The 26,673-nt window shown below is 36.5% G+C and overlaps 1 protein-coding gene across 4 annotated transcripts in view; it reads right to left on the reverse strand.

Annotated features, from left to right (window-relative positions):
* Positions 1 to 26,673, reverse strand: part of GAS2 (growth arrest specific 2) — a 97,167-nt gene that overhangs the window by 16,687 nt on the left and 53,807 nt on the right. For all 4 annotated transcript variants that reach the window (XM_069804066.1, XM_069804067.1, XM_069804068.1 and 1 more), the window contains exon 7: positions 23,269 to 23,376. In XM_069804066.1, the coding sequence (XP_069660167.1) occupies positions 23,269 to 23,376 (108 nt within the window). The remainder of the gene's footprint in view (positions 1 to 23,268; positions 23,377 to 26,673) is intronic.

Below are 26,673 nucleotides of genomic sequence, written 5' to 3' on the forward strand. Positions count from 1 at the left end.
TATTCCAGTCAGTATGACTCACCTCCTTCATGACCTTGAGAAATTAATTCCACGAACACACTCTTTTTTCTTTCACTACCCTTCCACTTACTTTGTCTGATCTGATCACCTGAAAATCTAAACAGAATCAACTTTTAGTATGAGTTTTTACAATGTCTAACATGAGAGACCTGATCTTGGTTAGGTCCTGCAGACTTCACTGAAGAACATATAATGTTAATGAAGTCATAAAAGAGAACTACCCCGTTGTCTTATACTGCAAACTAAAGACTTGCAAAAATATCGCTCTGTCCTAATGTTTAAACAAACAGACATATAACAGAATAATTTATTCAGAATTCCAAAATTTCAGGATTTTTTACAGTTGGATCTGGTCCTAACCTTTTTATTTTCATTCCTTTTTTAGTGAAACAGCTACTTTTCATAGCTGTGCATCCGATGCTACAAATTAACATTACTTAAAATAGGAAATGTTGTTGCCTGGAGTAGCAAAAAGCCATGCACAAAATGAAGTCACTTTTAGGATAGTGTAATGTCTTACTAAGTCATAAGACTTAAAAACTAGTCAGCAACAGGAAACTATGACAGCATCAGCTATCATTTACACGAAGAAAAAATGATGACAAAGTATGGGATCACATTCATCTGTTCATTAATGAGTCTCTCAAGGGCATCATCACTCCTATGTGTTTCTGAGAAACACATAACAAATGGCATGCCTAGAGTCATCACAATACAACTCAATTGCTTACCATGGCCTGTGCAAAAAAAAACCCAACAAAAAAAACCCCAAACCAAAACACACAAACAAACCTACCAAACACATCGGGATTGCAATTATGAAGAAAATCACAAGGAGGCAGACAAACACCACGATCAATTAAACGCATGAGAAAAAGGAACGAAAAGGATGTTCAGGACACGTGAAGATCTCACAAAGGGTAGTTAGAACTTTTTCACTTGCTTGTGTAATGAAAACTAACGGAAATGGAAAATCTCCAGACACCTTAGCAGATTACAAAGAACTGAGTGCCATGTATTTTATGTCAGTTCTTTGTGAATAACTAAAAAATATTTGACACTGTAGAGGTCTTCTGCACTGATCAGCGTAACCAGTACCTTAACTTTAGATAATTTTCTGCAGTCTGTGAGCTCTTTTGGTATTAGTACCCGCCTCGTTTGTTTTGACACTATCAAGTAAGTGAAAGGAAAGACAGTCTGAGCTGTTGTATAGACTGGAGAAAGGAGGCCTGCACAATAGCAACGTGCCGTCTACCTTAGCTGTGAGACAGAGACCACAAAGACTGTATGCTCCTAGGATGGAACAAAAGATATCATTTCTGTTTGATCATTGGAAACCGAGGAAAATCTTGTCTCTGGATTTAAGCCAGAGCACAGCCCCACTGTTTCAAGCACAGAGGCCTGAAAGGGTAGGCATGTCCCTACTTTCAATTTCCATTCGGGCTTACCTTTAGTTTGAAGAGATTTCTGAAAAAGATTATTTCTCTCTTCCGGTAGCCACATATTTGATTTCCACAAGGTGAATTACGTCACAAGTAACCATCACCATAACAGAAGAACTGTTATACTGAACCCGAAGCTGATGGCAACAGCTCCTGCTGTGTGTCTGGGCTTAGATATCCACCATGAAAAGCTTGCTGCTGTACCAAGGGAAGTTCTCACAACCATAATGTCCACTGCTGCATCTAGCAGCACCTCTTTATCGCCTTTAATGTGTGCTATGCTGAGATGACATTGCTTTTGGAATTTACATAGGAAGTTATTTCATTACATCTTTTTCCAGGAAAGCAACAATAACACTCAAACAAAAACACTACAGAACTCTCTGCAGTGAGGGCCCCAACAAAAGAATGCTAGTAAGGCTTGTATTTTTCCGGACATTCTCAGAATAATCTGCACGCTTTCAGGGGCAGAAGTTGCCTAGAATTTTTTTGATTAAAAGTTCAATAATGCCTTTATTACTCAAGCTTTTTATCTCGTCATGGAATTACATTCAGGTCTGGCAGAACGCTGGGGTATCTGATCTAACCCATAGGAGTAAATAGTATACAACGACTATAATGCCATTTCACTGCCTCAAATTTATGAGAGAGATGGAGGTTTAATTATAAGCTCTAAGACATACTTTTTGCATGACCTTCAGCAAGTAAATATACTGTAATTCTATACTTCAAGTCTCTAGGCTGGGCATAACAAGACTTATTTTTTCCATTTCTTCTGTGTACTGGCTTGCCGGCTATTCAAAGACAGGATCTTTGAATATATGTGGAGAAAAACATCAACATTAGAAAGTACAGTGTCCAAAAACTGATGTAAACCAGTCAGAGGGTAGCTACGGTTGAAATTAAAGGCAGTTTTTAAGACTAACACTTATCATGACTCCTCACTGAATGCTTGCAGATGAAATTGGTCTGTGCTTATAATTACTGAGCCGCCTACATATGCCTGAAGATGCAGCAACTATAGCGCACAATTTCAATGTGCACTAGGCCCCTAGCTCACTGCGACTCCAGCTTATTAAAAAAAACCCCACAACAAAAAACCGAAACCAAAAACCAACAAAATAAATACAAAGGAACAACACCAACACGATGCATTGCAATGATGATGGTTGTGAAGTTTAATTAAATTGAGAAATTTAAAACTGGGGAAGCCCCAGCCATGCAACTACACTGGTCTGGGGAGATCATGTGCCAAAACCCAGAAATAATTGAAGAGGAGCTGTAATATGCTTACAATCCATTTATTCCTGTGCCAAAGAACTAATGTTATTTTAAAAAGCCTTTAAAAGCAATACAATACACCAGCCAGCCAGAAAACCATTTGTCCTTGGTTGCTTAGCGATCCCAGAGTAGAGAAGTAAAGAAGTTCATTGGGTCTTTATTCTGACTAATTCAAAAGTTTACATGCTATTGTCTAGTCTCATCATTAAATATATCTAACAATATGGTCTGTTAGAAGGAAACTATTCCTTTATACTATGCTCTATGAAAAAGACTCGTTAAAATGTGGCTACATTGAGGATATTGTTTACAAAATCTTTTCTAATAGCAACAGGAATTAGTAAACACTGCTGAGGTACATTTATTGCGTTTATGGATGGGTTACATTTTAATAATTTAATTGATCTAGTTTTCCTCCATCTTTCCTCTAAAGGATGTTTTTTTTTCCTTCACTTTCCACAACCCACAAGCTTTAGGGAAATCTACTCTCTGCCTTATAGGTGAGAGAAAATTAAAACCTGCCAAAGAATGGAAGCACAAAGGAACAAGTACAGAAACGGAGAATGGCGCAAGCCTTTCTCTTTACAAGTGCCCTGTGGCAATCCAGTACTCCAAAATGGCAAGGAGGGGAAAACTGGGAACTGTTCTCGGCCGTCTCGTAGCTGTCTGACATTCTGAGGCCAGAATATTCCTCGAATAGGTGCAATATAATTTTAGTACCAGTCCAGTAGGGACGATTGCTTAACATTTAAGGTGAAAGACTGCATGTGAACACTTGTTGTGCAGTAGTTGACATGCTGTTAACTCACACCCTAAAAGTAACTTGGTTAATTTGCCCAAAAATCTAAGTAGCATGATCTAGCTCTATAGAGATGTAAATTAATTCCCAATATACTGAAACAGATATTGTAGCCTGACTCTCTTCCAGAAAGTTCTGGACCGTGGACTGAAGGCTTGGCCTCCAATTGCTTCCCCCCATGGTGTAGTGCAGCAGGAGCTGTAATCCCATCTCCTCCCACTCATGCTTTCTCTGGTAGGAATGTTTCCACCACTCCAGACTCCACCTCCTTCCCTTGATGAGTTGCAGGAGAGCGCCACATTGCATTAAGCACCTTACACCCTCACCACTTATTGTAAGCAGTAAGGAACTCCGGGCTCCAGACCAATGCCGCTCCTGCCTCATCCGGCTATGTCACGTATATAAAGAAGGGTACACGGACAAAAGGACAAATAATGGACAGAATAGTCAAGAAGAGAAAAAAGACTTCCCCCCCTCAATATAGAGTTCCACCTATACAGCTCCATTCAACTAGGTGTCCTTTTCATCTTTGAAAAATGCCCTCCTAGATTCATAAACCCTGTAGGTAGAGCACGGCAAGGTAAAAAACATAAGCTGACCAACATTTAAGATTAAAGGTCACGATACGTCTGTATCTCCTCTATTATTTGTCATGTACCTGGGGAACAGACAGTAGTTAACGACTGATATTTAACAATACTTAACTATACTGAATGTCAGTATATTATACACTCATTCTAACAGCTATTTTTGATTAATTTCAGTCCAGGTTTATATGGGCTTTTTCACCTGTACAGAAGTTGTCTTTCTTTGAAAAATGCATCATTTGTATATTTTATTTCACTCTTTTTCACACTATGTCTCCACCTTAGTCCCAAGTGTCAGCAAGTCTCTGCATTGTAATTGTCCTATGGCCTCACTCGAATGTCAGTTCACAAAAAAAATTTGACCCTTATCTCTTTTAGCAACACTACGTTCTCACTGTTGTCAAATTCCATTTCAATTTGCCTTTACATATGTGGTACAGTCTAAACACAAACAATTTCTATTTTCACGTAAATTTGAATTAAATAACACAATAAGGGAATAAACATGATCTAAGAAACCTAAGGTCCCAAGAAGTAAGTACACTACCAACTCTATCCTGCAGTATAACTGCTTACATTGACCTATCACTGGAAATGGCACAGCTATAGCTTTTATGGGAAAATTATCTCAGAGAAGAATCTTTTGGTTACTAGCACCTATAACAGAGATAAAAGGCTTATAATAAAAATATTGGTGAGCTGGCAATATTCAGATAACATTCCTGCAACCATCACTGACTGATTTTATTCACAAGAACTGTCACTGTTCACTAAGATACTTCAGAAAACCTGTGCAAAGCACAAATAGCCCACGATACTGGTTGGCTGCCTATAGAGCGCTTAAGATTCCTTCTGTTTTGCAGCTCTTAGTTATGATGGAAAGCTTAGTCCACGTGCTTTTAGATAAGACCTAACAGACAAAGAACACAAAAGTCTCAAGATTTGTTTTCCACAGTCTTACATATGAACAGTTCAGGGCAACACCAAAATTATTAAAACAGTCACAGATGTCCCGAAGTAAGATGCAGAGACTTGGAAACTGCCCCTTACCTCCATCCCCTGTTTTTTAAATCAACAGAGCTACATGCATAACCAAGAAAATTACATTTGGAAAGTATCTAGAGACAGATTATTTTATCAGATCTTGCTTGAGTTAGGACTAGAGATTATTCTATTAAATGAACAGGGCTGAAATACACTTATTTAACTCCATGGGTTTCACTAAAATGTCTTCTAATTTACACTGGGGTAATGAGGGGAGAACGAAGGTAGCATAATTTCAATAATGTTTATACTTAGGCTTAATTTCCTTGAAATAGTACAAAGCATCCTCTCAAAGTTTTCAAAATGATGTCAGTGTGAGTCTATGGGGTATGATGTTACCATGTTGGAATGAAATTATGTCACTGCAAATCTATGAAAGCAACATTGTAAGTAACGAACCAAAGCTACACTAATGTGTTAAAAAATTGTGAAAACGATCTGAATGGAATAAACAACTTTTAATATCATTATGATATTACAGACCAGAAATTATTTATCAGAGACTGCAATCATGAGTCTTGACTACAGATCCAAATATATATATATATTTGGCTACAGAGCCCAATCCAGTCAAGTGCAATCTGTAGTATATTACCTAAATTCAAATCCACCACAGTTCAAGTGACTGCAGCTTGCATGGAAGTCTTTGGGCCAAATTTGGCCAAAGTATAAATAATACTGGAAATTATATACCAGGTACAACAACTGGAAAAGAGTCCAAATGGCTGGAGAATTTAAACTAGCATGTTAAATGGACAAAATTTACTCCTGATACAATGTGAAAGCAGGAAATCCACATCTGGTCACTCTCCCAGCTTCTAAAAACAGTCATCCTAATGCAAATCAGAGGTGATCTAAATACACTGATGAGGGTAGCATAAGCACAAATTATCACGTGACAACATGGCTGCACGATATTTCACTATTACCAACTTTTCCTGCTCCACATTTTCCTTTCTTTCTGGGATCAGATTAGCACTCACAGTCATCTTGAATCAAATTTCCAATGCGTTTGAACCTAAAAAGGGTTTACTCTGAAATTATAGTGCCATAGAGAAATGAAGGATCTGCATTTCAGCTTACAAAATGTATGGATTTTACATATTGAAGTTGACTATTTCATTTCACATAACTACTTTGTCACAGTCATTACACCCATTTTTGGACCTCCTTACCAGCATCCCACATATAGTCTTACACTATTACTCCATCAATACTGAACATAACTGAATGTAGAAATTACAGCGATTTCAGTTCTCAGGAACATTAACAAATCTTTCTAATGTTCTAAACTGTACACATATGAATCATCTGAAGGTTTGGTTTGGGTTTCTTTAATCAGGCATTTCTTTTAAAACCATTTAGCCCAAAGTGAAATTCAGCTGAAATCGCAGTCTCACCTAGTTTGGTGTGCAATGTTGATTTTTTAATTGTTTTGATGCAAGACAATACATTTTACATGGATATGAAACTGCCACGATTTACCAGTTTGGTAAATTTGGGCGATAAAAGAGAAAATACTGATGTTTTTGTTCTCCTCAGCCCTACTTTGACAGCACATCTGATACTAACTTTGTGCCTAATCCTCACTTTTCCATGGGACAGATCCAGGAAAAATCATGGTAATACTATCACTTTTGTTCTGCAGAATTCAAAGTTTATCTTTGGAATACGTTCCAGGACAGTTTACTATACTGCACTTTCATGACACTCGTGAGTGGCTGACCAGGTGCCAAGCCCTGAAATTCATTTAAGTGCTGTGAGTGCTACCAAAAAAAGCCACTTCCTTGGTGTGGAAGTTAAGATAAAGAACCGATGGGGTCAAGGGGAGAAGAAATCAGCCTTAAACAGCACACAGATTTTTCATGTGGTGCTCTTTTTCTTTGGGATATTTAATAATTTTAAGACTCTGATAACTCTCTTGACACAGGAATGAAATATTTAAAGTTAGTATTAGTAATTTAGGTTAGTTTTGATAGCTGCCAGCTGTAACCTGACAGCACTTAGATTCAGTCACATGGAAATCCCCTGTTGTATATATTCTAGTATGTTGGATCTCTTTGCACTCATCAGTTTTATATCTTTCCGCAAATACCAGAAGAAAGATCTTTTTAGGTTCTGGCAAAGATCTTGGAATGGGAAAATGTGCTAGTTGCCAAAAAGGCGCTGATTACTGTAACAGAGTAGCCTGGAGTTTCTATCCTTTCCTTTTTAATATGTAAACTTGTTTCTGATTTAGAACCGACTCTTCTGGCAAAGGTGTTTTCCTCAGTGCTAGTTTGTGTACAGCTAGACTATATGTGACTGGTGTCTTAGAGTACACGAAATCAGTTTTCTCTTACTCGGAAGCACAAATAAATTTTATACCATTTAGTCCTGCATCGTAGGAGACAGAGCAGGTACACACAATAGGGAAATAAACAGTACTTTTATTGCATGCATGCTTTTTAACCATGATTTCAATAGCAGGAACTATGGAAAAATAAATTTAAAAAAAAAAAGTCTTTCTAACAAAAGGAAGAACTACTTTTAGACAAACCCAGTATGCAAGGATACTTGTATACTTCAATACTTCATCCTTAGACTTCACTTCCTTCAGAGAAGTGCTTTTTGCTTACTGTCAGCATAACAGATTTTCCTTTGATAATGCTCCAATAGAGAATTTAATGAATGTTTACAAGATGACCTTGCACAATGATGACATTTGTTTGTATGACTGGGGGGGAGTTTTGGGGTGGGTTTTGAAGTTTGGGTTCTTTTTCTTTTTTTTCTGTTAAGGTGATCAGGTGATGCTCCAGTAAAGCCTGAAAAAGTTATGGAAACATTCTTGGTTGAAACACCTTCTCAAATACTCTCTCTCATTCATTGCTGCTACATCTGAACTGTGGGGTAGAAAGCACTTCTATGTTCCACATCTGTATGGTGTGCCCCGGCCACAGCTTAATCCATGAGAAAGCAAGACTTTTTTTTCTAACCTTCTCTCTACTCTTACTTTCAGGTTTCCATAGAAGAGAAGCCACAACAGCTCTAGCTGCATAATCAATCTGGACATTCAAGAAACCCCCTGTGTCTGAAATTACATCTACTTCATAATCTAAACATAGTCAGAGCTGACTAGAAGGAACTACTGTTGCAGTTCCTAAAAATCTTAGTTGAATCTACAGGCCTGTTAAGTTCCTAAAGCCTTATTGTGATTCCTTAGTCCTTCAATAGTGAATAAATTATTAGAAAAAATATATATAATCTAAGCATGAAGCGTGAAAATTCTCGACTTCTTGAAATCACATATTGAAATTCTACAAATGTAACGTATTAAACTTACACAGCAAAAGTGAATGAGTGCATCCTTTCAAATGATGCTAAAGGCCAAAGTCTTCATGCCCAGAGTCCTGCAAAGAAATCCATTGCAACTGCATGACAAGTTAGATACAGTTATTAAGCCATATCTGCTTGAAAGCAGATCCTGATGGCATGTATCTTATGGAAACAGCCAGGTCTTACTTCAAGGGTACTGTTTGAGAAATCAGTTTCCCAACTGGCACTGGGGAGATTAATTTCTACTGAATCCTTGTGCGCTGATCTTTGTCTTCAAAGCGTCTCTCATCATATGCTGTTTTAATTGATTCTTTTCACTGTAGTGTATATGTTCTGCCAAACAGTTTGACCAGATTAGAAAGTAGCATATAGACATAAAAATTTCCAACCCAGGGCCAAAATACAGAAGATTTAATCAACACTCCCTTCTTACATTTACAATATTTTAAGGGCACAGTGCCCCCTTTTCATTCACCCTGGGTGTCTAACACCCAGATAACATATATCCTGAAATGGCAAGAAAAGCAGACTGATCGTCACTGTCCTTGAATATTGTAAAATATTTTAAAAGGCATACTGAAGTGAAGGAGAGAAAAAAAAAAAAAAAAATCAAAACATGCAATTTCACAGATTGCTCTTTAAGGTGGGGATTTGGCAGGGTCAGATGAAACCAAGAGGAAGGGACTACACTCAGGTCAGTCAGTGCTTTGGGTCACCACCTTACGCATAGAAGCAGGTCAGCTAGCCTGAACTTGCTTGAAGCCATAGGCATTTTGTGGAGCAGTTAGGGCAGTAAGCATGCCTTTAGGATCGGCCAAGAGCTATTTCTCAGAAGGAAAATATCTAAGCTTGGGAGATTGGGAATAACTAAAAATCAGTGGTAAACACTGGAGAAGGAGTGCTGAAATTCAAGCACCAAGGCAGGAGAGTATTTCTAGATTTGAACTGATTTATCCTCTCATCCTGTATCTTACAAGGTTCACAACTGGCCCTGCCAGACTTTGCTACCACCAAAGTACAGCACAGAATGGAAACACAGAGCCACCCAGCTGACACAGGAATTATACCGGGGAGCACGTAGAAGTGTGCACATGGTAAGCGAAGCTGCAGTCTGACATGCAATTCCAGAGCAGTGTCTGCCTTATGCTTTGATCTGAACTTCAGTCATTGTTCAGCAAATCAAGTTATCAGCTAGATACTACCGCTCTTTGATGTATTTTGAGCCGACATCCTATAAATTTTAGTCAGAGGACTATGATTTCACTGATAAAAGTGCAGCATGTGTGTGTTTGTACACACCGATGTGCAGGTGGGTACGCACATACACCCTCACATAAAATATGCAAAGTACGCTGCGGCCAGGTAACATGGTGTATAAGGCAGATGAGAGCTCCTAAATGCAAACATGTGTATTTAGGTGGTAGGTCAACTGGTTCATAAAATATTTTCATAAAATTTTTTTCCACTTCTGTATTATGACTAAGGCCAAAGAATCGTATGGTGTTGTCTTGGTTTTGGCTGGAATAAAGTTCATTTTCTTCCTAGTAGCTGGTATCGTGCTGTTTTGGATTTACAGTTGTAAAACAAAGCTTCTTTACACTGGAGAATCTACTAAGCTAATTTTAGCCTTCATTCTAAAAAGACTTTGCTTTTAAAACAGTTTTTGTTATTATGTTAATCTTGAAAGTGGAAACTAGTCGTTAGGATAAGACTGTTGGTTTTAACTTCTTCCCTGGTCACGGATAACCTCAAGCAGTAGCTCTAGGCAGAAACAAAGCTACAGAGAGCTTCCCCTTAGACTACCACTGCTAATGCTAAGCACCACTTCTGAGAAATGTTTAACATATTATCTTCTGCTCAAAACATCTCCTAAGCAGGTATTATGAATTTTTAATAGCTAAGAAACAGGAATTAATTCCTCTTGTGTAAAAATGTGACAGTGTAAAAATGTAGTGATTTCTATTTTCACATCATCTTTCATCATCAGTACAGTCTTATTTTTGTATTGGACTCTTTACTTCAGTATTAGCAAAATGGGGATATTATGTAATAATTCCTGAAGTATTAAATGTCAATACATTAATATTCACTAGAATCTGCAAAAAATTATTTGATGGCTCTAAGCCAAATACAGCCAGACTCTTGGCTTCACAGAAGAGCTCACTGACCAACCTTTTATACAGAAAGAGATACATTGCCAGACCTGGATCAAACACTTGATCTCCACATTTCCTACAGCAAAGATTTCATACCACAGACACCGTATTACACCGTATAAAGCTTTGAGCTTGAAGGCATCTCATCTGGCTTAACCCTCAGGCCAGCTTTTTGGACAAAATTGAAAGCACAGTAGAGAAAAGACAGAGGAGTTAAAAAAGCAGTATCACAAGCCTACTCAGTATGTTAAGGACATTTTGCAATGATTTTCACTAGCTGAAAGAAGGGATCTGGATGCTTAGCTCTTTTAACAAAAGGTCTTTCCCCTACATACTCAGGTACTCCTAACCCACTGGCAGCTTACTTATCCTTACTAGCTTTTTTTGTACTGAAGGGATTTGCTGAAGTACTGAGAAACAACTTAATTCCATGGAGAGATTTTTTTTTTTTTTCTTGCGCTGCTTGCAAGGGTATCAGGGCTAGGTCAAGACGAGGTTATAATATCTGATTAAAAAAAAAAAAATCCAAAACAAACAAACAATCCCCTCACACACATTTTGCTATTGCTTTTCCTTAGTTGGAAAATGTGTTCTAAAATTAGGGCAGTAAGACAGTAACCCTAAGCAAATTAGCAACATTATTCCTTAATCTGTAAGATGATGAAACACAATTATCAATACATGCAGACCAGGCTTTCATTGACTCCTTCAAAGTCAGGGCTTATGCTCAAGAGTTGTTTTATGTAGGACTTTACATAGAATTTCTTGCAAACACTATATTTAATTTAAACACACAACCCCTCCTGCCCCCCCACTCTACCAAAGCAGACTAAAGAGAAGGAGGGAGACTTGAGAACAATGTACACTTTCAGCATTTAAGTGCCATGATATCATTCTTTGGCTTGCTAATATATATACTTTGAGAGACTGGAGGAGGGAAGGAAACAGAAACAGGGTTCTTTGTACCATTATGAAATGCCAAATGACTCTTTCTCCCTCTTGTCCCTCAGTAAATCACAGAGAAGTAGTTAAGTAACATGAACCAAGAAATCAGCACAAACAGCATAGTCATTTCTGAAAACCTGGTTTAACTAAAACGCCAGCCTGTCATTTTACCTGATTTATGTGACTCTGGTTAGAAGGTTTTACATAGATTCTGAATGCCACTGTGGTTCTACACCTTAGACACAACGGAATATTGATATTTAAAATGCATACTTTTTGCCAAGAAGGTTTCTTAGGCCAGCCAGGATTATCCTTCTGTTCTTTGTAACAGATGCCTGTGTTTCACATGTATACAGAAAAGAAATCATAATAGTAACTATGCCTTGACATCAGGCGGTATAGGGGGGTGTGGGTTTGGTTTTTATAGCTCAAGCTGTAAACTGGCTTGGAGTTTACTTTTAGGCATTAATTTTACTTCCCACTCGCAGATCCCATTGGCTTTCACTACATTTTTTGTGCCTTTGAACAAGGAACAGCCTGGAAATATATTTGATGGAACACAGAAAAATGGACACCGTTCTAATCATGCCAAAAGCAAGAAACTGACCTTATTTACAAGCGGAAATTACAACCTGTTGGCATTTAACAGACTGCTGTACCAGCCAGGAACACAGGCAGCCCAAAGTCAACGTGTTGCACTTTTTAATTTTTGCTATGCTTTCCCATGTACAGCAAAATTAGATTAGGCAATTAAAGATGGTCTTACCAATGTTTGGTTAGAAAATCCACTGACATAATAAGAGTTTTGCAACAAGTTTAGTGAATATCTGTTTTGGTTTCCACGTTGAAAATTTTTCCAAGGACAGAAAAAGAACTATGTTAAAAAGCTAAACAAAACAATTTGAAAATTTGATACTAACAAAAAGGGAAAATGGGAGTTGCTTTTGTTCACTTTATGTTTACATCTGCCTAACTAAAACATTCCCGTTGTATACGACCTTCCCTACTTCTTTGATAAATCCCAGCCAGCTAGCAGAGTATCAGACCAGGAATACTGATAATCCTGATGGATTTATGCTGGATTTTACTTTCTCCCCCATGTAAGAATCTTTTGTAGACTCACTTTTTCCATGCTTTCGATATTGAATTTTACTGATCTATGCTGAAGTTGTAAAACTTGTAAATGTGTTATTCCTTTCTTCTAATTTCAGTTTAACTGCCTGCTGGTCCTTACATCATAACACTGTGGGATCTCAGCAACATCCATCTTAATGTGTTGGAAAGCGCTTACTAACCTAAAATGACAAGGAAACAGCAATAAAAGTAATTGTGAAAGACTTTGTTGTGGACTCTGGCCAGCTTATTCTCCACCTTACTTTTGAGTATGCAGGGAACCAAGTGATTCCTTTCAGTTGTATGTGCAACCTTACAAAGGGTCAGCTTCATCCAAGCACTACTCTTCATGACTGTTTCACTAAGATACTCCTTCCTGGGATTTAAAACAAGGTTTAAATACATGGAGAATGGGACCCAAACCAAAGCCAGGAAACAGAATATGAAAACATCACTAGTTTTGGAAGACTGTCTAAAAAGAGTAATACAGTTAGAAGCATTATGAATCAGGTCCTCAGCAAGTCAGTCAGGTTCCACAGAAATACTGGCTTCTTTTGTTTGGTGTTTAAAAAAAGAAAAAAAAAAAATCTTGTCCAATACAGTGAAGACAGATGAAGAAATGAAACAATACAGATCATTGTCCCGATGATCAGATAATAAAAAGAAGTGGCAGCAAGATAAACTTAGGAAATTTTTGCCTGGGAAACTTTTTAGGTTAGAAATTTTAAAATCCCATCACATAGTTAAAAGAATTCAGTTTACTTTGCAAAACAATATTCAAATATTATGATCAACAACAGTGTTTGAAACTAGAGTGAGCTATATTAGTTTAACTGGTTGGCTAACAGGCAAACTAATGGCAAAATGTTGCTCAGGTCCAATACCGAAAGAGAAACCTGAGCTGCAAGAAGAATAACTACTACAACTTAAATTTTTTTGAATGTGTTCCCTTGAAAGAAACAAGGAGAGGTTTTGGAACCTGAAGTGATACCGTATACCGTATCAGTTAAGTTGAGCTGAAATGTCTTCCATGGAAAGCAATGTGTTAGAGCAAAATGGTATCAAAGTGTTAAAAATATCTGTATCAGTTAAAAAAAAAAAAAAAAATTCTAACAGACACTCTCATTTTGTGACTTAGCTGGGTCATCTTTAAGTGATCTATTAATACGCTTCACGTAAAATAACACTAGTAGAAGGGGACCGGGAAGCTGTCGGTTGCTGAGCCGAAAGGCCCTGGCCACATCTCATGTTTTTGGGCCTCCCTGCCACACCAGAACCATTTGCAGCAAGCATGCTTATTTAAATACATCGTTGCTCTAATGGAAAGATTCCAAATTGTGTCTGGGATCAAGGCTGAAATTCAGATGTGTAGAGATCAAATATTATACCTTTGTCTCATTCAAAGGAAAAAAGAAAATTCAAAAATTCAGGGAAAGGAAAGGTTTCAGATTGGGGGCTGCTGGGGCAAAACACAGATGAGGTAGAAACCAGTTCCTTTACCTGAAGCACAGGTAGTCTAACAGGTGTAAAACTTTGAGACTAAGACACAAACCCACTTCCTTTATAGTTTGAAATTCTTTGAGATTGTTAAACCTTCCTTCAAATGAGACAGAAATTTATTATGGCTATGCATTTGCCAAATAGTTATAAACACATCTCCCTATGAATAAACAATTATTCTTAAATAATGTTCATGTGAAGTTAAGACACACGTTTAAGATGATATGAGAAAAAACAGACTGTCGAAGGCTTTAGGCAGAGGAAGCAGCTCCTTTTCCCTATGCTATATTGTGATAGAGTTTGAAAGAAGATCTTAATGCAAATTAAAAAAATTACTTAATGTTATTTCAGCCTTGCTTACAAAAGCACTCACAACCGAATAACTAACAGCATATGGCATGTTTAGGGCAATGGTTCTGGGTCTCTCTTGACTTTTAAAAAGCGCAAATAGGATTGCATGGAGTTGGGTAGACAAAAGGCATATTTTTGACTGCAAAATCTTAAATGATCTCATCAGTTCTGGTTTCAGCATGTATTTATCTAAAGAGAGTGTTTATAACAACTAAAGCATTTTGGCATCTATTGCCATGATTGAAATGCTAAATTAATAAAATAATACAATTTTAATGATCTGGTAATGGTGGGGGCGGGGTGGTTTTGGGTTGTTTTTTAAACCTTAAGACAAATCCGTTTCTGGCAAGTTGAAAACAAGGCATGATAGCACACCACAAAGCAATCTGAATCAACTGATGCTGATTTATGACTTGAGGAACAATCTGTATCTGGTCTTCAGTTTAATAGTTGCTGTTTTTTTGGAAAATACCCTTCAGATAAATAGTTGAGTCTGGGATCTCCAGAGTTTACTCATCTTTGCCAAAGAAAATTTTTTGCTGTATTTATTACTTCCTTACAGCAACACATTCTTCTCATTTTGCTCTGAGTTTCAAAAATCAATGACAAAAAAAGAGCGGAAGAGACGCTCCTAAACTTCCATTAGAAAATGCGTAATGTTATTTTAAAAGTTACATCAGTTTTACGCATATTAGGTCCCAATGAGATTTGCAAAACAAGCTGATGTTAAAAAAAAAATGGTTTAAAGAAAGTTTTAGAAATTTATGCATTCACCATTTTTAAAGTCAACGTATGTGGGAAAATTTGTTTTCACGTATAGCTACCTCTCAATGAAATAGTTCACTACTACAAGACAATCACAAGAAATCACTTCTGGACTGATGTAAAGAACACAATGTTGTTTTCAGAAAAGGATAAATAATGGCATTGGGCACATATTTTAACAGAACATCATATCCAGTTTTAACTCCAAATTCCACATTTGGAGAAGCTAGAAGTTTTACCCCTTGGCTTTTGTGGGCTACTACTGACTTCAGTGTTTGTCCACCAACTTACATCTGTCTCTAACTTGGCACTTACTCTGTAGCTTTCATGTGATAATTAATAACTTTTTGTCAGGGCAAAACAAGTGGTAATTATAGCCTTTTTAATGTTCCATTGCTAAAGGAGTATAACTACGTCGAAAATAACTTCTGTGAAAATTCATTATTTGATGCACAAAGCATATAAGTGGACTTGGACTCAAAAAATGCTACTTCTAATGCCTAGAAGAAATTAAACAAAACCACGGAAAATAAAGTCAGGCTCAAATGTTGACCTTGGTTGAGCATTTGCCATTTCTATTGTTGGAGGAGCCCCGGAACCATAATTCTGGTCCCATGTCAACTGGAGTAGTCATTTGCTGCAGCTGTTTCCATTTGTGACACACAAAGAGGTCACACGTTCAAGAAGCAGAGACAGTAACTGATACAGTCTAGTCTGGGGTCTGACAGTTACCCATGGAGAACTAGTAAAACCTGTATTTTAACCTGCTCATGTATTTTCATCATAAACTAAATTTTACATGTGTTCAGCACAAACAACTTGAACAGGCAAGTTATCATTATATGAGAACAAAATATACAATCAAATTTGAGTGCACGTAACCTTAAAACCTCTTCCCTTCATCTTCTCTTACTGTAAGCAAGAATATTTGCCAACCGTTTTTTTGAATGATGAATTTAAATTAGCAAATGAAATTTAAAATATGAAGTAAAAATAACTATTAATACTGTGCGAAATTATTAACAGCAAATTACATTTCAAAGGAAAATTTTATTACATTGTAGTTACATAAAATCTAAAAATCTGCATTTAAAAGCATTGTTCAATATAGCCTAGAAGTCTTATTTCTATGCTATTGCATATATAAGATGCATACACTGAATTTATCATGACTATTTCATAGTCTTTGCCTCCTAGAGAGATTAATAAATCATTCAAGGGCATAACTGTTATGGATAAATGTGTCACTGTTTTATCCATTCCCTACCATAAGAGTTTATTCTTGATAAATACTTTTTTGTTTTTTTGAAAGAGGAATCAATTCCTATTGACTCACACAGATGCAGCTGAAGTTTTGTTTTGTTTTTTTTCTTTTAAAGTTGGAACATAACGTCTCAAGATAAAATCTTAAGAAATCAATGTAAAAAAAAAAGTTCCCCATAATTTAGAACAAAGACTATCTCAAATTGACAGTTTACTTTTACAATTTTTAATCTAAGAGATAAGTAATATAAAATGCCATGTAGTTCTTTAAGGTGATTAACAATCCAGTTAATCAACATAATAGAAATAGAGAGGAATTGCTTGCTCCTCTCTACTGAAAGAACCCTGTAGGCATCAAACCTAGGCAAGATGAATGCAGCCCTCGGATTGTAAAATAAACAAGATGCATTTTTTTAAGAGAACAAACACAAAAATAAAAACTCAACTCCCCCCTGTCTTTTTAGGAAGGGTGGGCATCTCACAACTTCTGCTAGAAAAAAAAGACATCCTAGTGGAACAGACTGGTTGATAAATTCATTGGTATGCAAATCATGAATTCTCTCATTAAAATACAATCTTCTGTATTTCAACATGATAAAGAGGATTTGGAAATAGAGCATTGACTACTTTTCTACTGGTCAGAATTAGAAGGCAGCACAAAGGACAAACTCATCAGTAAACACACAGGATAAAAACCTGCTGCCTTTATTTACGGTAAAAAGTACTTTATGTGCATCTTGCATGTTGCCACAGAGGTGCAATGGAGCTTCAAAATAAAATACAGTAGATATAAACAGTTTTTACCGAACAACGGGAATGCATACAAAGTGTAACTGGATGCAACAGGAGGAAAACCCATTGCTTTCACGCTGATAAGAGAATGACAAAGAAAACACTTGTTTTAAAACACGCTTTAACTTTTTCCTGTTATTTCAGGAATGGAAAGGCCAAACCACATGGTATTAAATATTTTAAAAGCCCACATACCACTTCTGTTAAATCATGGCCAGTTCAGTTCTATGTAGAACCATCATTCCTGAGTCAAGATATAAAGGCCAGTTGGAAATTCCCATGTAAGCTGTGAGTTCTTTAAGAATACTACCCTAAAGCTAAAGAATACTGCAATAGATATTCAATATACTTCTATGCCTGAATCCTAAATGTTCAATGAGAATCTCCGATGAACAGTGCAGAAACTTTGGTTTACTGATGCCACTACATAAACCTCATTCATTGTCATTTCTCTAGATGGTACCATGAGTTATGCTTACAGTGTAAAAGTATACTGTACACACAGTATATCACAACAAAGAATCAGGTGGGTTTTTTCTTCTTAATTAGCATTCTATACTAGTTATTTAAAGCTACAGTGAAGAATATTAATTCCCCCCCATAAAATATTGGAGCATCATGCTGTAAAAGATAGATGTGCTTACCTTCACTGTGTTAAATATACGCACATTACTGTCATACAAGACATTTTCACCTCATCGAGGAAGAGGTTTAAATAAGAAAATGTAAAGCTCAGTGCCATCCTTCTTAAAGAGCAACACTACAAATAGCTGCATCTCCAGTTCTAATGCACCAAGGTTACTAGTTCCAAACTGCGAGCATCAACTGCTGTCTCATCGTTAATGTAAAATGTATTAATGTCTAGTAAGTGTTAAGTGGATTGTTACAAAATGATTAATCTATTAAACAGAATCTCAACAAAAAAAACCTAAACAAAAAGGAAATACTTTTCCCTTATAACATTTTCAGTATAAACTTATGGGACCCAACCTGTGGTTCTCAACAATAAACTATAAAGGCTTTTTCAATTTGCAAATTCTTGTCTGTAGAGTAATGGTGCACTATCTGTGCTTTTAGAGATGAAGATGCTGATCGAGTATCTTGCATATGAAAGGAGTCAGAGAAGCAGAAAAAAAAAAAAGGGAGGGGGATCAGGAGGGTACTTATATAATTTGTATATTCTGTATTCTGTATTCTCAGCTTCCTGGGGGCGGGGGGAAAAGCCTGAAATAATGAGATTTATCTAGCTTTGTTACTCACCTTTATTTACCTTTAAAGTACTGAGAAATTTTTTGTATAATTAGTAACCACACAGAAAACACTGCTGATACTGGGGTGCGGGGTGATTTTACCCTGGCACATTCCTGCCAGAAAGGAAACTGCGGCACCCAGGGAGGTCTCGCTTTGCAGTCTTCAGCTCTCGCAGGCGCTGGCTGCATTAAGAGCACACCAAAGCTTCTTAAACCTGAATCACATCGCTGAGGAAGTCGGCTGAATTTTTGGGTAGTGTTTTTACATATATAGCTTCAGAATACCCTCCCCTGGCCTCCCGTTCTGAGCTACCTCCCAAGGGAGATTTCTCTTTCCACTGAACACAGGGAACCTAATATTGTTCTAACTTCACCTCTAGGAGCCTAAATTGTAAATACCTCGGCAGGAAATTACTGCAGGTGTATTAGTCATTTCAAGAACTAGAATGTGACACTTCTTGAAGATGCATTACATCGTAGAAACAGCACAATATGATTTCATAAAGATTTTGCAAACATCCAAGTTGAGTTCTCCTTGTGCAATACCGCATAGAGGAAGATACTGGGAATTAAAGACGACACAATATTTAATCGTCCACAAAAGGAGGTCACTAAGGCAAACAGGTCTAAGCTAGTGAGAAAAACTGCTGAGCTATTGCGTAGCCTGTCAGTTCCGCTGAATCAGAATATTGCATCAGAGATACATTCTGTCAAAACATTTTCAACCAAGACTAACGAGAACACTATTTGCGTGAAAGTAAAAAGGAGTAACTCTATCACTTTTCCATTAAATTAGCAGCTAAGAATTTGACTTACACAGCTTTTTTGTAAAGAAGTTTACAATGAATCCTTTCAAAGCATTTTTGCTCACAATATGCATTCCAAGCTATCCCCAACACACACAAGTTCTAGACACTAAATTAACTTGAATGGCCACACAAAAGAAGCATGTCAAGGAAAAAAATATAGGAAATTAAATCAAAAGGGAAAAAAATAATAATAATTTCTAGTACTTTATGGGTTTGGCTAACCCTCAGTGAAAGTCTGTCAACCATTTAACTAGAGATGTCAAGTCTTCACAGAACCAGATAGTGGAACCATAGCTGCTCTTGTGTTCAGCATAAACACAGCATCACCAAGTACAACGCAAACAGAGATGTCCACGTTCTTCTGGCTCCAGGAAGGCTGCTAGGCCTAAGTAAGAAAGGCTCAAGGAAGAAAGGGGAAAAAAAAAAAAAAAAAAAAAGAAGAAAAAAAGGGAGACGCGGGAGAGAAAGTGCAACTATAAGAACAAACAAGCTGTAACTTAAGATGGGGGAAGGCAGGGGTCTGCCTAATGTCACTCAACAGATCAATGGCAGAACAAAGAAGAAAACAGATTTCAAGATAACTTGAAATAAGAATATTTGCCCCTGAAATTGTTATAAAAAATTACTTTTTTTTAAGGCCTGACTGTCATTTCTTACTATAAAAACCTCTATTAATCTAAATAACTCCTTTACTGCCTTCTGCAAGCAGCATGCACTTCAAGCTCTGTGACTCTTTTTTCCAAGTTATAAAACATGCATTTGTGCAAGGTAGGTTTTCATGACTTGTTATTCTTTATTTTTAAAAGTAGGCTTATTAATTCAGTTCTATTTTGAAAGATTAAGGCTTGTTCCCTAAAGCACTCATGACATAATGGTAGGATCTAAGAGTGAATAGGAAAATAATTGATTCTATATAGCACACTTATAGAGGTCCCACTAATTCTAAACCAATGTTTCAGTTTTAAATAAGCTAGTCATTTCATTTACTTCAAGTTATTAATAAAATCCATGATTGTAAAACATGTCTTCATCCTTTTTGTGTAAGTGGAATTTAAACTCTTTCATTCCTATATGGCAGGAAGGAAAAAGAAATCATGAGCAGGTAAATTTTTATTGAAAATAAATTTTTAGCATCTAACCCACCACAGCATTATGGTAATCATGTTCAGTTTAGGCATTATGGAACTACTTCATGCATAAAGAACTACTTTTGTGACATGCATTTTTATCATCAGAATTAAGCGTCTTAATGTTTTCATGGATTTTCATCGTTTCCATTGCTTTATGGATTTCCATGGTTTATTTTCATCTCAAATTTAAACATTTTTCCATGTTAAAAAAAATGAAGTATCTTTATTCAAGTAATTTTAATGGGACCATAACCTTAAGAAGTTACTACCACACAAGAGAAATTTTGAAGGACTGCCCCCGCTGCATTTTGCCACATATTCCAAAGGGGTTTTTTTCCTTAAAATTATTTTAGATTGACACATGTAATTTTTTGTGTGATTTTTGCATGAATTCTATGTTCTGCCAGGTTTTATTTTTTCTTTGCTGTTCTTTTTTCCACTTGTTTCATATCCAGATATAAATTAACAACAAGAGGGACTTGGACACTATTTCTTCTTTTTTAAACAGAACTCGTAGAACCAGAATAAAACAAATTTGTTATGGATATAGATTATTAAATAATTTCTGGGGGAAAAAAAAAATTTAACCCTCAATTAATAGGTGTTAACTCCACTTTCAACTTAGCTCTTGCAATGTTTTATCACATGGCATGCTTGCAGCATCACTGAAACTATATAGGTTTTAAGTCCTATATACGTTCCTAGAGAAAGCTAACAGAGACAGTAACAGCCAACTTAAAACAATGAAACTTTTGATCTTGACTGGAACACACTGGGTTATAAACAAATGGCATGTATCTGGCTGTGTCACGCTGTGTAAAGAACGTAGGAGGAACTACCTCAGCAGCATCAAACAGGGTGCCAAATACCAACCAAATTCTAAGTCAGCTACACATCTCAAATGTGTTTTCTCACAAGTGTCCAAAGGATTCCAAAGGAAGGCTAATAAATCTACTTATGTACACATGAAGAATGTAGAACATAGAATGAAGAGTAAAAACTTACTGCGATCCAGTGAACGTTCCAAAATGAGGTTCAAACCAACCAAAACCGAAAGACAACTGACTTTTAAAGTCTAGGAATATGGACTTGCTCCCACTGAAGTTCATGGCAAGTTTCCATTGATATCAGTTTTGTAGGAATGATCTCTAATACTGCAGTTTAATGTCTAATCTATATTACTGTTATTTTTTGGCACAATTCAACTTGGAATGCGGTAGCGTGATATGAAAAGGGTGTTTTGTTTGCAAACTTGGAATGAAATCTGACTTGGACTAGATTGCACAATAAAGAAGCCAGCAAAAGGGAATTTGACACTCACCATTCTGGCAGAAAACCTTAAGTTTCTCAAAACTAGAAGATTAAAAATACTTTGATATTGTTATTTGAAATTAAAATCAGAAGGAAGAAAACCTAAGTGTTAAACTCTGCCAGATTACTGGAATCTTTGGTTATTGATCATTACCTTCTTCGAAGCTGTTTGAAGCTAGTAACAAAACTAGTACCTAAAAACACTGCAGAATTAAAAAAAAAAGTCTCACTGGCTACAAAACAGAAAAAGCTATTAATCCTCAAACTACCTGTGACAAATCCTGTATTATTTCTTCCTTCTGAACTATTACTGAGTTAATTGGGAGTTCTCAATCCCTATTCAGCACAGTACTTAAACATGTTCTCAACTTTATACACATGAGAAAACCTAAATCCTTATCTAAATTTGACTTCATTGTAAGTTAAGCATAAGTTTATGACAGAACAAGCACTCTGGTGTTTTGTTGAACTAGGAACTTGATTTCTACAGATGGGAAAAAGTCCCTCTGACTTCTTTTGCTCTCGCAAGTGCTAAATCCTCGCTTCCATCAGGTCACTGTTGTGTGCCTTTAGCAAAATATGGATAACAGTTATTTGACAGCAAGAGCTATCATTTTGTCAAGTCATTACTCAAGGATAATACATGTGGAGAGGAAAATGGAAAATGGAAAGAAGCATAGCGTGAATCAGATTCTTAACCTACTACTACAGAATAACACAATTAGTGTATTTTCATTATTATTACCATAAGCACATATAGAGAAGATTAAGAGGATCAAAATTAAGTTTGGATAGTATATTGGTGCTAAATTCAGCCAGATACTAATGCCAGCAAATATTTATATTAACAATTAACTTTGTGCTATGGAAGTTAATATACTACATACAAAGTCTGAAATAGAACACCAGGTTTGGAAATATCTGTTAATCAAATGAAGTACTATGTACATTAATGCTTTACTCACCCTACTTAAGCAATATGTCTTAGTCATGACTTGGCAATTCAACGACCATGAGGTCTTTCATCTGTTTCCTGACCCATCAAATAGTATCAGTCAAAAGAAAATGGGAGAGAGGCTGCTTTAATGCAGTGGATGTTCTTTCAAACCAAACTGAGAGGAAGTCAGCATCTCCATTTGTGAAGACTTTTGGTTGCCATTGATCAAAGACAGAGAAAATTCAATGACCCAAATTTAGAAGGATCTACCACACACTAACAATTCCTTGGGTCAGTTAACCCACTGTAGTTTATTTATTCCCTGACAACGTCACAAAAATGAGTCAGTGCTGGTTAATAAGAAAATATTTTCTCCTGTTAATCAGTGACATCATTTGCAAAGTGGAAGGTAGCAGATACTAACAATTCACTACAAAATAAAAACCAAAATCTTTACCCTAATAAAGAGGATCTTCTCTCCAACTCTGTATCTTCCTTGTGAAAGACGCTCCACACAGAACTTATTAGGGCATTTACAAGGAGGATCTTCAGAAATGTGTTTAACCTGAAAAACACGGAAGTTATTAATAGAAACTGTTTAAAATGGCATGTGTAGCAAAACATTCAAGGCGACATTTGCCATAACACGATATCCCTAACCTAATCTTCATTGATGATATTTTCTTAGTTTTTCTTAATTTTCTTAATATTTCTGTAGTCCCAGACTATGGTGCTTCCAATATCAAGAACGGTTTTACAGCTGTGATGAGGTAACAATAGAGACAAGTGTCATGCAGTTCAGCATAAAATTTGCACTGTTTAACTGAAGTGAAACAGTTTGTTAATTTGAGTTCAGCATCAGACTTTGGTAGATGTGTTCTCAGTATTTTATGGTGAATCAGCGCAACTGTCAAAGTGCAAATATAACTGACGGGCAAAATGAAGATGTCATAATGATGTATTTTCCCTTCTAAACAAATATAATAAACACAGAAGCATCTTGCTTATCAGTGAAAGGCCCTGCCCAATACCTTCACTTGACACTTTCAAACAGTGCACTAACGTCTTAATAAAAGTGTACAGAGAATACTGTGACATAATCGCAAATCCATGCCAAGGTGCTTCCCAGTATTGCTAACTACCCTTTGATGATCTCCAACCGAGGGCATTAGTGCAATCAACAGTAATTGAAAGTGGCCTCAAGAGTACTCTACTCTATCATTGCCAACAACAAGGGCTGAGAAAATACAGATGAAAACTACTTTCCTGCTTTTTATCAGCTGCATCAGCTTGACTTCAGCCTCTTGTGAAAACTTGGCCTTGCATGTGCTACCAAAGGCATTAATGCTTAGTAAAAGTTTATTTTGTACTCTTCAGTGATCTGAAAGTAACAACGCCAAAAGAGCAAATCTGGTTGAGAAACTCTTATTTGACATTCAAATCACACTGCTGCATAGGAACAGCAATAACAAGTGCAGCATTTTCATATACTGCAGTTTTCTTGGATGAATGCTGACATAGTATGTCAGTGTCAAACAATATAAGATGCCAGGGGAACTTCCTAGAGGTTTTGTCCACTTCAAATAATATTCCAAAGACCTTTTCAAATACAGTTAGTAAACCAAGGCCTGTAAAAAAGGTCTGAGGTCTGGGAAAGGATATTTTTAGAATAGCTAACAAATTAAAAGTCTTAAACTATTTCAGAAAAAAAAAAAATCAGGGCAAAGCTATGGCACTTTCATAGGTGTTGCGGTTATCTTGAATAAATGAACAGGAAAGGCTTCTGAAGTACAACAAATGCTTTTCAGATGTGCTTTTAGAATAAAGTTATGGTATGTTAAGTAAACCAGAAGGAAATTAAAAGTTAATGAATTATTTTTTCTACATTAGAGTAGGGAGCAAAAATGCTTTTGAAAGTAGCCCTGTTGACCTATTTAAAGGCTTTCCAATTATTTCTGAAATTGTTCAATGTTGTTACCTGAGTAACTTTATTACTTTGTGGAATATTTTTTGCATAATTATTCTTAGCTTAGCTTTTTTTTTTTTTTTTTTTAATCAGGGCATGATATCTTTGTGAAAAATTTCATTTTAAAATAACACTTGGCAGAGGAAATCTACATGTATTTTACACACACAAAGTTTTTCTTGGGTATCAGATGAGCTGTCCTCAGTTTGAACGTACAATCACTGTATTATTTTAAGATTAATTATTCCAGTGATTTTTATCAACATGGGTGAGCATTAGCCTCCATTTCTGGATAGTCAGTGTATGATAGGAGTAACTTATATGAAGTCAGTGATTGACAACTTAAATCCAAGTTCAGGTTGCTGAGGATGCAAAAAGTGCATTCCTGTATCTCTTGCAATGTGGTACCAAGACTGGAATTGTGCTTAGAGGACTATTTGGCAATGGCACTCTGAATGCTGCCCGATAATCAGTGATTTCTGACATAATATCCTATGGCATTCATCACCTCTGGAGACACTCTTGAAATTCGAAGCTGACAAATGGATAGCGTGAACTATGCCTTAATAGCTGCACCTACCGGGGTTCATCTAATCAAGCAAAAACCCAGAGTAGCCAGACCTAACGGGTTCAAGGTTGTTTTGAACTGTGTAAGCAAAATAGAGCCATCTTTGGCGTGCGGAGAATGAAAGCCAACAGATTTATACTGGTGCAAAGCAGAGGATAATGAGACCTTCACTGCTGATCCTGCTGTTGAGGCTTCCATTACCCTACTATCCCAAAGGACACAGAATTATTATTGAGTGGAATTTGGAAATCAAATAAGGAAGCAGAGGGAAGAATCATATCCTATTTTATTTTGTGTCTGGACTATATGAGCACTGCTGCTATTTTATGGTGTGAGTGTCTGGGGCAGTGCGGGTCAGGAATCTAGCTGGATGAATTCCATTCTGTTTCTATCCCTACTGCTTTCTAAATTAAAGGAGGTGGTTGGAGACAACCTTCATACTTTCTGTTCTGTTCCTACAAGATACGCAGTCACCACCCTCCTTCTATACACAACTGTTCTTTCTCAATTCTGTTGAAACTTAAGTGAGTGCTTTTGCAAAGTTAAGGAAGAAATACAAAACGTAAAAAATGTTAAATGTAATTATTTGCACCAAATAGTACAAAGTATTTCAATAAAATGAACAAATATTATATTCCATCTGCTCTTTGTAACAAAAAAGTGGCACATGGATTTTTCAAGAAGTGCTTTGTAACTCCCAGGTGGCACATCTACCTTGTAATACAGCAGTTACTATAGTAACTGCTTCTTTTTATAGAATATATTTGTACTTTTCAAGTTTAACCTCTTCATGGTCTCAGAATGCGTCCTTTTAATCTGATTCCAGCTGTTTCAAATGAACCCCTCTGGGGTTTGCAACAGAGAAACAAACACTACAGTATAGTGCAAAGAGTTTAATGAAATTCAAAGAAAGATACTTTCTTTCTAACAGTGAGAAAAAAAATGCTTTTTTTTTTTTTTTTACCACGTGAGAAACATGCAGAACAGCAGCATAAAAATTAGGCCAAGATAACTCAGAAGCATTCGTTAACATTCTGTACAAGTCATTATGGGCCAAATCTCCTAGTCCTGACTCAGTCCTTTCTCAGACAAAACACCAAGTGGGAGTTGATGAATAAGAAGTGAACAGAAAAAGAGAACGGAGTAATAAGAAGGGAACTTGGCCCTAAGCACAAAGCTAGACTAAACTGCATATCTCCTACACAGACTGACATTTTTTCCAAACTTCAGGCATAAATAATTGTGGTCAAAAATAAACTAACTCTATCAGTCTGCTAATCTTTAAAATACAGTGAGATGTTAAACTTGGGCTTCTGTGTGCTTTGCAA

Source organism: Haliaeetus albicilla, chromosome 16 (genome assembly GCF_947461875.1).
Source record: "Haliaeetus albicilla chromosome 16, bHalAlb1.1, whole genome shotgun sequence".
NCBI classification, from domain to species: domain Eukaryota; kingdom Metazoa; phylum Chordata; class Aves; order Accipitriformes; family Accipitridae; genus Haliaeetus; species Haliaeetus albicilla.